The sequence below is a fragment of the Ochotona curzoniae genome, unplaced genomic scaffold (genome assembly GCF_017591425.1).
Source record: "Ochotona curzoniae isolate NIBS_2020 unplaced genomic scaffold, NIBS_Ocur_1.0 contig_3622, whole genome shotgun sequence".
In the NCBI taxonomy this organism is placed as follows: domain Eukaryota; kingdom Metazoa; phylum Chordata; class Mammalia; order Lagomorpha; family Ochotonidae; genus Ochotona; species Ochotona curzoniae.
In genome coordinates, this window is record NW_024465926.1 from 3539517 (window position 1) to 3552716 (window position 13200).

Below are 13200 nucleotides of genomic sequence, written 5' to 3' on the forward strand. Positions count from 1 at the left end.
CCCAGCTAGGACAACATTGCACAGCATTTATCCTAAATTAATTTCATCCTTTTGTAATTTCTTAGAATGTGTGTGTGTTTCAAAAAGGATTCAAAAAAGCACCTTTGCCATTGTGTATAGAAACGACCAAATGTAATTACACTGGTGGTGTTAGTGCTTAAAATCATTTTCGCAGAAGGAGATACAGAGTTTAAAGTGTGGAGACTCCAAGCCAATAGATAAAATACAGTAATTGACTCAAAATGCACTAGATGCTCGACAGAGTATCTGCTATTATTAACAAATTCCTATTTATTGAACATTTACTGCATGTGTTTTCCCTCTAATCTTAAAATGCCTTCATTAAGGAGCCCGGTGTGATAGCCTAGTGACTAAAGTCTTTGCCTTGCATGCACCAGGATTCCATATGGATGCTGGTTCATGTCCCAGTTGCTCCCACTTGGCATTCAGCTCCCTGCTTGTGGCCTAGGAAAGCAGCTGAGGACAGCCCAAAGCCTTGGGACCCTGCACCCATGTGGGAGACCCAGAAGAAGCTCCTGGCTCTTGGCTGTAGATCAGCTCAGCTCTGGCCATTGTGACTACTCTGGGAGTGAACTAGCAGACAAAAGAGCTTTCTATCTCTCCTTCTCTCTGTAAATCTTACTTTCTGATAAAATAATTAAATCTTTTAAAATGAATACTTTCATTATGGAAAATACCCAATACAAAAAGCAGAACAGTTTAATCCAGCTTTAACAATTACAGTCATGCTTCCAGTCTTGATTTCTCTACCCAAACTTATTTTTCCAGATCATTTTAATGTCAATCCTGTATCATTTCAACTTCAGAGAATTCAATATGAACCTCTAACTGATGAAGTCATTACATAAGCATCTTGCCATGAACATACCAGAAACAGTTAACACAAATTCACTTCCTATCACCTACTATGCTGCTATCATTAGCAACCTATTTTTACCGTCTTCTGAAAACAGAAATAGAAATATGATCAGATCATTCCAGGGCCACCCCATTTCCTTCAAGCCCCTTAGACATACCCCACACAGAAGTCACAATGCCCAGTATGACCTCCCCCAGTTCCTGTTACCTTCCCACCCATGCCCACTGTACTCCAAGTTTTCAAAATTCCTGAATCTGATGTTACCTGTATCTACCTACAGAATAGTACTCAGATAAGCCTTGGGAAGACCAGGCTGCCTTTGCAGTGGCTCTTGACCTAAAACCAAAGGTGAGTTCATGCAATCATTCACTCATCCCTCACCCTCTGGGCTCTCTGCACTCCCAGAGACTTAAGACACTTTCCTGCTTACCTTTGTAATCAGCACATTAGCTGGCACCCACTGCATAGGAAGTCTTGGTAAAGATTTCAGAAGTGGATAAATGAATTTGCCAGGACTGGGAAGCAGAGTCAACCTGAAAGGACAAGAACATTTCTGGTGTGATCTTACAGCAGGTAATAGCAACTTTCTAAATACAAGTCAAAGCATCATAATACAAGCATAATCATTATGTAAAATGAGAACATGGCTTCACACGAGGAAGCTCTGAGGAAAAGAACTTTGACCTATAACATTCACTACTCTATCTTTAGTATCTGGGAGACAGGAGGCACTCAGTGTGGATTTCTTCAATGGAAAAGTGAGTATGAAAACAGCTCAGGGATGGCCGATCTCTTTGGAGACCCAAGAGAAAAGACCCAAACCTGTTAATACTGCAATGGGCAATAGCAAGCCTATCTCATCTCACTGAGACTCTATTTCCAGTGTATAGCAGTGTGGTACCTAATAGTGTTAAATAAATTACTGTAGGATACATGAATATTTTTGAGAAATGCATGCTAACATTATTTAGTTTGAAGTAAACTAGGATTTTTCAGTGCTCTTCATGTTCTATATTAGCTCCATCCCTAAAGTTTTTTTTCAGGCCTATTTGCAAGCGTTGAATCGATTCCAACTTATCAATCAAGGTCAGATCTGTCACTGAGCATCTGCAGCCTACTCACACTACTATGAGTATGTGTGTGTTTTATGGAGATTTCTATTTTTATTGCTGCATAGTGTGTGCCAGGCTGTCTCAAATCACAAAATCATAACTGGAATACCAGGGTCTTGTAAACTATTAATAGATTGTAATGGCAGAAAAAGAAAGGTTCTTGGGACACAGGAATCTTGCAAATTGTGAATTAAACAAAAGAAAAATTCTTCAGTGCAGGGTTGCTCAAGAGCCTTTGTTACATTAACGTGAAATTACGACTCCCCTAAGAGAGAGTTTCCAAAACTATAATTCTGAAACCTATAATCCTGAAACTCATACCTGGAAGAACCCTATTTTTAAAGAAATTTCTTCATGGTATACTTTCTAACAGTCCAGAGGCTGCTTGTACTAAAAGCACATCTCTGTTTTTCAGAATACTAAACCATAAAATTTTTTGTATTTTCTTAATCACTTTGCTTACTAAAATGATTGCTCTACTGTAATGGAGGTAGGAATATATCCATTTATATCCTTCACCCACTCCTTCTAATCGTAGAAGAATAAGAATCAAGAGGTTCAGCTTTGCGGTAGGCTTGACTTAGCACAAATTTCAGTTTTGCCACTTAACAATTATATAACATACTGTGAATTAATTCTATCCCAGCTTTGGTTTTTTTTTTTTCATCCGTAAGACTAAGAACAATGATCTAGTAGAGAAACTACATGGCCCTGACGGTAGGCAATATCTTTCATAGGGCATGGCAGGCTTGGCACATAGTAGGTGATGATTCATTCTCATAGTATCAGGCATTGATAGAGACAGTAGATATAAACCATGAACAAGATGACCAGAAGTTCCTGACCTGAGGAGATGCTAGTCTAGCTGACAGAAAGTTCTACAGTTTGGGTCCCCAGGTGGGGAGCCAATGGTACAGCCAAGGGAGAGTATCAACACACTAGGACAATGGCAAGTGCTATTCACAGGAAGTCTGCTAATGAGTCTTGGCTTAAACAAAAAAAGCTGTAAGTGGTCCTATTGCCAAAATCCACCCAAAAGCTTCTGAGTGCTATAGCCCAGGCAGTAACAGGGCAGATGCCTTGGTCTCTCTTGTTCTTCTGTACAGTGGAACCAGAGAAGAAGAACATCTGTACAGCCCCACATCAGGGTACCTCAGGACATATAAGCCATTCAGCCTCCTGTGAGGACCAAAGGCACAAAATGAGACCATTCAAGCTGAGCTCACATATTACACAATGAAATCTCCACATCCAGTGCTGGAGGGTGACCCCTAAGACATCTGTGCACAATGAAGCCAAGCCAGGAGTCAGGAGCCCTGTTCATTCTAAAGAGGCTTGGGTAACTTTACAAAAATGGTGGTGAAGTCCTCAATGAGCAGGTGTTCAGTACCTTCATTAGTCCTTGTCTCTTAAAAATGGCTCCTGTATCTCATCTATGCCCGCTTCTCTGGAAGAGGAAGAAGTCTGACTCTAATTATGCTTGCTTTTCCTCCCTTTGCTTGCATCCCTCCCGCCGCAGCTTTCTCACAGGCATTAGGTATCTAATTGTGCATGCCACTACTCATTGTGCCCAGGGCTTAAGCAGGGGCTGCCGGCTCTAGCTATTTCACTCTGCTGGCTGAGCATGCTGATTCTCGTCCTGCCTGCCTCATGAATCACTGTTCTGCCTGTTCTCCTAATTGTTCTGAGCTAGGGAGGGAGATCTTAGCAAACTCCAGGAGAAGGTGCAATATTTAGTTTGCACCCAGTAAAGAATACAACTGTGTGTGCTTCCTTTGTATGCCAATTAGCAGCATATGGTGAAAGTCAAATGCACTAATAAAGTTATAAAGAAATAGAAGGGCTAGGGAGACAATCATTGCTTACAGGCACAGGCAGGAGGGCATGCTGCTAACATTGCATTTTCCCGAACAGATTGTCTGAACACCTGCAGGCATTCGAGGACCGTCCTCTCAAGCACCCTCATCTATGTCTCTTTCAACTGGATCACCATAATTCAGCTAGAGGTATGGTGTTTAGATTGGAGAGGCTATAGACACAAGTTTCATCTCACACCAGGGGCTGCATGGATCACTGTGTTGAGAAGGATTCTGAGCCTGCACTGGCACTTGGTGAATATGGAGGCAGTAAATAAGAGGTGATGTTTGTCTAGAGGTCAGGGAGAGGAGGGAAAATGCATATGTGAATATGTTAACACATCTGCTGGTGGACACAGCCCTGACTGAAGATCCTGTGGTCCTGAGGAAGGCATTCACTTTCCTTGGGCTCAGTTTCCTGATGTGAAAATTCAAGGTGGTGTCATGTGTCCCTTATCAGGCCTTGCTTAAGATTAAAGCAGTGAAGTGAATCAAATGTTTTCAGAACCATCACCAGTTACACAATTATGAAGTCCTGTAAGTGAAAAACTTTTTATACACAAATAGCTTTGTGTGGATGTGTGTGTGTACATGCATTTACTTCTCTGATGCTCCAGGAAAAGTCTTTAATGCTTTAAACCAGATCAATCCTTGCAGGGGCTGGCTTATATTTTGCAGGATGTGCAGTGATGCCATCAGTGCACCTCCAACAGCTATGACAACCAAAACGGTATCCAGACATGGTCAAACATCTGCTGAAGGCAAAATGGCTCTTGGTTGAAAACTCTCAGCCTAAATCAACATCTTCCCTCGGAAGACACAGTGGACTCACCCTTGGAGTCTTGAAGCCCTATTAGTACCTAGTCCCAAGTGCCCACTAAGAGGAGTCTTACTTAATTGGCCTGAAGTGGACTGGGCACTGGTATCTCTCTCGTACACATCCCAGAGCTGACAACCTGTCTGTGACTACACAGGACCTCCTCTCCTGTGGCTCTGTGAGCCTTGCCATAGATGGTGCCTAATGCATGCAGCTATGTGCTTCTGGGGGCAGGCCAAGATCCTCCCAAATCAGTGAAAAAGTGCCTTATGCTTCCAGCCCAATATGCAACTTTTCTTCCCCCATCGAGTCACAAAGTTCCATTTTTGTTTAATGAGCCCATGAACAGTTTATCCTTAAACAGATGATTGGGGTGGACATGACAAAGGAGATGATTAAATGTGATGGATATCCATGCATGTCCATCTCAAGGCAGTTCTTCAAAGGCCATGGCAACCCTAACATCTCTTTGATGAAGAGGAGCAAGACAGAAACATAACAGGTAACATATGACTGGGTACCAATGGTAAAATTAAAGGCAAACATTGTTGATGAGCTTACTAGAGCCTGAAGTATTGAAGCACAATATTAGCCTTGGTGGAAAATAACTTCATTGAAATATGTCCTTCCTGCTACACAGCTTTCCTAAGGCTCTCAAAGCAGTCTGTCTCTCTCAGTGTCTCACTCTGTCACCAGACATTTTCAATAGAACGTACAGGGCAGAGAGTTTGGGAATGAAGTGAAGGATAATTGAAGTCTTGCCTTGATCTATTGTTACAACTGAGTAGGCAAAAACTCAGTCCCTGTGTGGACCCTCACAGAAACCCTTCTGCTCCTGGGGCTCTCTCAGCAGTCAGTCAATCAACACATGCTTACCCAATGCCTGCCATAAACAAGACACTGTGCTAAGCTCTCCAGGGAATACAAAGATGGATAAGACACAGACCCTGCCTTCTAACCGCTTGTAGTCTACCTAGGGACTTATAAAAACACAATCAATAATGTGGAGGGGTTCCGACTATACTCCAAAAAAATGACACTGGAGAGACACTGAGCCAGGGGGTTCACATGAAACCAAATAAAAATTGTACAGAGAGACCCAGCCATTTCGCTGGGCCACTGGAGTTACTTCTTTCAAGTTCATTTGCAGAGGGTTGTTGGGACCCTGAATGAAGACGGAAAACACCTGCTGGAGAGTCTGAGGCTAGAAATAAGATGGACTGGTATCTGACTCCTCTTTTGACCCAGCAATCTGTTTTGTCTGTGAAGCAGAGACTAGAGCTGTACAGTAGCACTGTGTGGATGGCAGGGCCAGCTTCAGTCACCAAGTAATGAGCGCTGACAGGATCAGCAGTGCAGAGAGGGGGCAAGGGGCTCTTGCCTTCCACTCTGGGGCAAAAGCAACCTCAGCATAGTTCTGTTTTCCAGAAGAGAAAAATAGGACCCCAGTAAGTGCCAAGGATGTAACAAACAAGTTCCTGGAGCAGAACAGCCTGAGCCTGCATAAGATGCATTGGGACTCTTGGACTCACTCAGTGTATTCATGCAACGCTCTGTCAGCAGATATCTTGTTTTCGGCAGGAATTTGGGAAAGCTGTGTGATATCCATGAGTAGCAGAAGTAATGGGAAGTAAGCAGAAGACACACAGACTTGAACATCAGGAGGAACAGCTTTGAATATGTTTAGCTATAAAAGGAGTATGAAATGAACAGGGCTGCAAACAAGCAGCACCACACAGGCAGAGACCACCGGGCCACTTTGTTGCCAAGAGTCTGACATCACTCTTGGCCAGGAAGGCTGTGTGTGAAGCCACAGCAGTCTCAAGTAGCCTGATTCTCACACCAACACTGAGGCCTTCCTGGAGCCACCTTGGTACAGTGTAAGACATCAGAATTGCAGCTGTGAAGCCACTGCCTAGTCCAAGTCCCTTATTCCATTACATCCCAAAGGGGTTTCCTTGCCCTTATATGAAACGCTCCACACAGCAGTAGAGTGGACTAATAAAGCTCCAGTTAGCCCATGGCACTGTCCTGCTCAAAAAATTTCCAGTGGCTTCCTCTCTAATAATTAAATCCAAACATCTTTCCATACCCCTGCCCCTGCCCTCTCCTCAGACTCCCTTCCTGACTTTCTTTACCTTGCTCATTTAATTTCATTGATCATGGCTTTGTCCTGAATCTGCAACACCTGTAACTTATACCTGCCCAGCGACCTTTGCGTTTGCTGCAGATACTAAAACATCATTCATCTCCTTGTTTAGGCTCAAATACTGTGACTCCAAACAGCCTTTCCCTAACAATGTTCCCTCAACGGGCCTCGATCACCTCCTATACCCTAACTGGTATTCCTTCTACCATTTATCTCCTAACACAATATTGTAAACTTACTTGAATATTTATAGGTTATATCTTATATTAAAATATAAGCTTCAGTGGTCAGCACTGTGGTACAGTCAGTTAATCTACTGCCTGCAATGCCTGCATCCCATATGGGTGCCAGTTCAAGTACCAGCTCCTCCACTTCCAAACCAGCCCCCTGCTAAAGCTTCTGTGAAAGCATTGGAATATGGTTCAAGTCGCTGGGCCTCTGCACTCACATGGGAGAGATGTATAAAGTTCCTGGCTCCTGCCTTTGCAACCATTTGTGCAGTAAACCAGCAGATGGACTCGCACACGTGTGTGTCCCTCTCTCTCAATATAACTCTGTCTTTCAGATAAATACAATAAATCTAAGAATAGAAAGAAGACACACACACACACCAAAGACCATCCACACCTTCACAAATTGGTTCACAGTGACAAGTCCTATGGACAGGTAGTCACAGGCTTAATATTTCCACAGTCATCCCCATGCATCCATGTGCCTAATGAAAGGGTCTCAGGGAACAAAAAGGAGGTGGGGTGCACAGGTGCACAGAAGGAGGTAGGCTGGCAGATGGCATGCCCGCAGGCCCATGGCTCTGCTGCTCTGCTTCTTTACAGCATCCACACAGGGCCCTCCCCCAGCTGGCATTTCAGCTTCTATCTCAGACTCATTTAAATAATGGGGCAAACTGTAAAGGTGGAGAAATAATCATAAAAAGCTTAAGGAATATATGCAAATAGAAAGCTCCACAAACTCAGAGGAAGCTGGGAGAACAAAGATAATCAAGCACATTCTCCATACACCCCAGGTGTGCATGCCTTACAACTCTGAGTAGGGGGCACAGGCCAGGAGGGGAGGAGGGGCAGACCAATTGCTCAGCTCTTCTACCTGTTTGTATCTATAAGCCTGCTCTCTCTCCCCTCATCCCTCTCCCTGCCTCTCTCTCTCAGAGGCCAAACAGAGAAAGAAGGAAGGGAAAGTGCAGGTGCTCCCCCACAGTGCTTCCTACCAACCCTGTCCTCTTGATCCCCCTAACAGATTCCCCTTGATCTGGCAGCTGCAGACATGCACTAACAATGACATTCAATGACATTGTCCCACTCCTCAGAATCCTCAGGACCTTTCACTTGGCTCATATGAAAAAGCCAAGAACTCCCAGGCTGGCCTCCACCCTCTGATCTTCCCTCCACCCTCAGCCTCTTCCCTCCCTCCTGGTCCAGCTATAATCACCATCTTGTATACCCTTGATGCCAGCCCTGGCCACCACCTATGGGTTTCCTCAGGCTTCATTCCCCTCTTTCAGTTTTGGCAGAACAGGGCTCTGGGTCTGATATCTCAGCATTGTCAGCTTTGCCTGGCATGGGGGTAAAGGCGCTGGAATCTTCACAAGTGACCATTTCTCTGTTGATTAAAGACACACACATGTGGACTTCAACTCTCCCTTTCTCCTCCCCTTGTTCTGTCCCACGGGCTGGCTGGGCAGAACAAAACCCTGACGAAATCTTGTGCATCTCACCTGGTATAAATATGCACTTTGTGAACATTCACTGCCATTACTATTGTCAAGTTCAACTTCAGTGTAAAGTGAGTGACAAACATGACAAACAAGTCTGTGGCACAGCAAAGGATGCTGCAGTCACGTGGTGGAATAAACTGAGAGATGAATAGTCCTTTTCTCACTCTCTTTCCACCTCTCTGTCTCTCTCTGTAACTAACTTTCAAATAAATAAACATATTTAAAAAAAAATTAAAAAGAAGTTGGGGAAGTAATTTCAAGCAGATTCATGGCTGGTTGTTACCTAACATCTCACTCCCATCCAAGTGAAAACACAGACATGCCTGTCCTGTTTGTCACACTACTTTGGGGGCTAAACATGGTGCCTGGAATGTGATCAGTACTAAACAAAAGGAATGAATTAACAAGCAAAAGAAAGAATCAGAGAATGAATGAACTGCCACAGTGTCTTCAAACTCAAATGTCTTATGCTCAGTGGTAATTTATTTTTATTTCTTTTCCCTTCACCGTGAGGTACAAGCTGACCTGCCAGCCTATCTCCTGTCATCAAGCACCTCCTGACACCTTCGGCATGGGAGGGAAGCCCCGTGCTGAACGCTGCAGTCAGAAGCAGCACCTGCTCACAAAGATCTCAATTTAAAAGGCTTGCATAAAACAGCTCCTATCTTTTCCCCCCAATTTTTATTTACACTTTTTCACCTTCCACTTACACAACCCTACATAACAGGAATGTTTCTCAGTCCTCACTGGCTAGAGCTGTGCACTCTCCCCGTGGGATCGTGTTTTCCTAACAAGATACCTGGTTATTCGTTTCTAACCCGTTAGTGGAGAAGCACTTCCTGCTTTCCCATCTCTCAGGAACTTTTACTTAGTTTCCACAATTGCTGCCTCCTATCCAGGCTCCAATAAAAACCATTCCTGTGACACTGTCCTGGCACCAGCAGGGGCCCACTGTCAGTCCCAGAAACTCCCAACCTCACAGCCTGAACATTTGCATAATACTCAGTTCACCCAGTTTCTTGCCTTGCACTTGCTGGCAACAGGTGTTCAGCACTGGCTTCCCTGCTTCCTCCTGATACTCACGCCCGAAACTCGCTGCATACATACTCGTTGTCTGATATGCAACTCTTGCCTCCCTCGCCCTTAGACATTGTTATGGTATAGGAAAATTCAGTCTCACAATCCATTGCAATAGAGGAGAAAACTCTATGAAAAGTCATCTGATAGAATTCTGCAGTCATTTTTAAGACATAAGAATAAAAAATGGAAATAAAAATGCATAAATATACTTTCTAATAGAAGTTAATGATAAATATTAAAATCAGATAAAATACAAAAATCAGAAACTGGAAACAGAAGCAATTATTAACACAGTAGCCAGCATGAACCAAACAGCCCTAGCCAAAGCAATAAGATAAGGAAAAGTAAATAATGAGCCTAAAACAGAAAAAAGACGTGAAGCTCTAAAATCCTGCTTATGGCAGATGACTTGATTGCACATCTAACATGCTCATAAAACTATTTTTAAAAATTTTATAACTGATAAAAGAATTTGAAAAGGTTCAAGGACATATGAAGAATTTAAAGAGTTTTTTTATACTCTAGCAAAAAAGTAGCTAAAAACGAAATGGTAAAAACACTATTAATGGAAAGGATAATAAAATGCTTAAATAAAATTTAACAAGAAAGTCATAGAGTCTATATGAATAAAAGTATAAAATCTAATTGGATGATATAAAACAGATTTTGAATAAATGAAAAAGGAAACTATGTTCTTCATGAGGGAGATACAATATAAATGTGTCCAACTTACACATATATAGAGTTTAATGACACTCTTATTAAAACATGGATAGCATATTTCCTCCTTTTATTAAAAGGCAGCATTAACTTTAATTTATACAGATTTTAAAGAGTGCTCAAGATATAAACAAACTCGAAGACTAAGGTGGGGATTTCCCTTATCAGACACCAACTCATTCTACAAAGCGACTCCATACCAATCAGTGACACATGACCATGAGGACAGAAAAACTGATTGGTTGAAATAGGTGCCCTCAATAATACAAGATCTTAAAATACAGCGACCAGAGTATCACCATTCAATAAAAAAAGTACGAATGGGAGTGGAAAGAAAATAACATGGACATTGGGTACCAAGTTACCACTGCACAGTAGGGAGACTAGAGTTAACAGCAATGTATGTGCGCTTCAAAGGAGCTAAAGTATTTGGGTGCTCTTTCTTCACAGCGAAATGCTAAACAGACAGGCTAATTAACCTGATTTGATCATTACAGGATGTCTACACATGTCAGAACATCACACTGTACCTCATCAACATACATGTCAGTTAAAATTGTTAAAGATATAAAATTGGATCAATATGAAAATAAATTCAAAAAGTAAAGAAAAATGTAGATATAAAAAGTTACATGAAAATAACACAGAGAATAAGTGTATCTTTCCATAGTCTAGCTTTGCAAGAGTTTTATATCCAAAAGAAACACTGACTTTGAAAGTGAAAACACAGGCAGGTATCTATAGAAACATCAACCACACACTGCATAACTCCAAGCCCAAGACTAGGGAGAATCTTCCCAGGGCAGATGCTAGACAACAGGCCTACATGTTCCTGTGTTAAAGAAAAAGGAGCAATGGATATGAACATGCAGTTCAGAGAGCAAGAAGCCCAAATCACCAGTAAACACTTGAGAAGATACTCAAACTCACTGGCAGTCAGAGAAATACAAATTAACACAATGAGTTACTGCTTCATGCACACACACAGGGCAAGCATGAGAAAGAGAGTTAAGATCTACAGTGGGCAAGGGTGAGGGAAGAGTTCTCCTATTACTGGTGGAAATATGAAGTGCCTCTGGAAAGCCAGACATCTATTAAAATTAAAAATACACATACTCTGCAACCCAGAGGCTCCATTCTTACAATTCTGCCTTATAAAAATGAAAGCTTCAGTATCTAAAGATAGATGTTCAAGGATGTTGGTTACAGCATTCTTCCAGAGGCAGAAAGGTACTGGAAATAGCAAATGTGCATCAGCAGGGGTATATTTATGGTCATAATATATGCATATCATGAAATATAATATTGTGAAATGTAGACAAATAAAGAATATTTACAGTTGTTGAACTTAGAACTCTTCAAGACTACAAAGTGCAAAGAAGTATGAATAATATTATGCTTTAATGAACAAAACATTTTCAAGCAAATCATACATATAAATGGATATTTATAAAGACATAAATATTTATGTAATATGAGGGGAAAGCATGTAAAATATATAATAACCTATTATATGTGTTGGGAGGGTCAGTTAAGGTAGAGTGGTAGATGTGGTTAAGGCATATTTTGTGAGAAAGAGGGCAGAACAATGCACACCTCTCCAAAAATTCTACATTAACAACCACAGCGACAAGCCAATATCTGTGACCTGACTCCATTTCTGTGTTTAAGGGGGGGAATTCAAAAGGTAACACTTAATCTCATTTACATCTTATAACTCCATCCCTGACACACTAACATGTACGGTCCAGCACTGTTCCATCAATACAGTCACCAAGTAAGCCCTCCACATTCCTGTGTGTGCAGTGCAGCTCCCTGCATGTGGTTTCTACTGTAGGGAAGGGTGTGGAAATCTGTATACACCTCAAGTGTGACAGGATGGAAGACTGGGAGTACACCTGTCCCTTTGTCTCTGTGGGTTCTGACTCGTGCATTAAACTAGCCACAGATTAAAGATATTTTTAAAAATAATCATCTTGGAACAAAATTCCTTAAACACAACTATTAGGTATTAGAGACTATTCCTAATCTGCAGAAGGATGTGTGTAGGCAATATGCAAACCCTAAACCATTTCATGCAAAATATTTGTGCATTCATGGATTCTGGTATTTGCAATGGTTTCCAAAATGAACCTCCCATGGATATTAAGGGACTATTGTCTTGGTGGGACACATGATTATCCTTTATGATAGAAATCACCTGTAAGTATCTAGAAATTTGGCTTGATGGTTATTAAATCCAGTCAATATCAAAAATTACATTGCATAAACTTACAATTAAATAAATTATATTAAAAATAAAAGTAATGAATAGGTACTATTAATCATTTTTTTACACCTGTAGTGTTTACATGATTGAAACACCATGAAATGGGGTATTATCACAATCTTCCCAATTCTGTGCTCAGTCATACATATCACATTGGTAGGCTGAAATCAACTGTGATGGGAATATTTACACCACCAGAAATTGGCACCTACCATAAGCTTCACTGTTAGATTCATTCTTCAGATTTAAAAAAGTAACAGAGAAAATATAATAGTGTGGGTTAAATTTACAAGCCTGTAGCTGTTATGTTATAGATAGCACAAAAGACTAAAAAAATATTCTTTGGGTTATCAAAAGTTCTTTTTTTTAAGATTTAGTTGTTTTTATTGAAAAGGCAGATTAGATTTACAGAGAAAAGGACAGAAAGATCTTCCATCTGCTGATTCACTCCCCAAATGGCTGTATCGGGTGATCCAAAGCTAGGAGCTTCTTCCAGGTTTCCCATGTGGGTGAGGGTCCCAAGGCTTTGGGCCCCCCTGTTTTTCCATAGCAGGGAGCTGGATGGGAACTAGAGCAGCCAGGACA

The 13200-nt window shown here is 41.6% G+C and overlaps 1 protein-coding gene across 1 annotated transcript in view; it reads right to left on the reverse strand.

The window, feature by feature from the left end:
• CDH13 (cadherin 13) overlaps nt 1-13200 on the reverse strand; it is a 1068624-nt gene that overhangs the window by 894507 nt on the left and 160917 nt on the right. The window contains exon 2 of the mRNA XM_040982306.1: nt 1311-1413. Within this exon, the coding sequence (XP_040838240.1) occupies nt 1311-1413 (103 nt within the window). The remainder of the gene's footprint in view (nt 1-1310; nt 1414-13200) is intronic.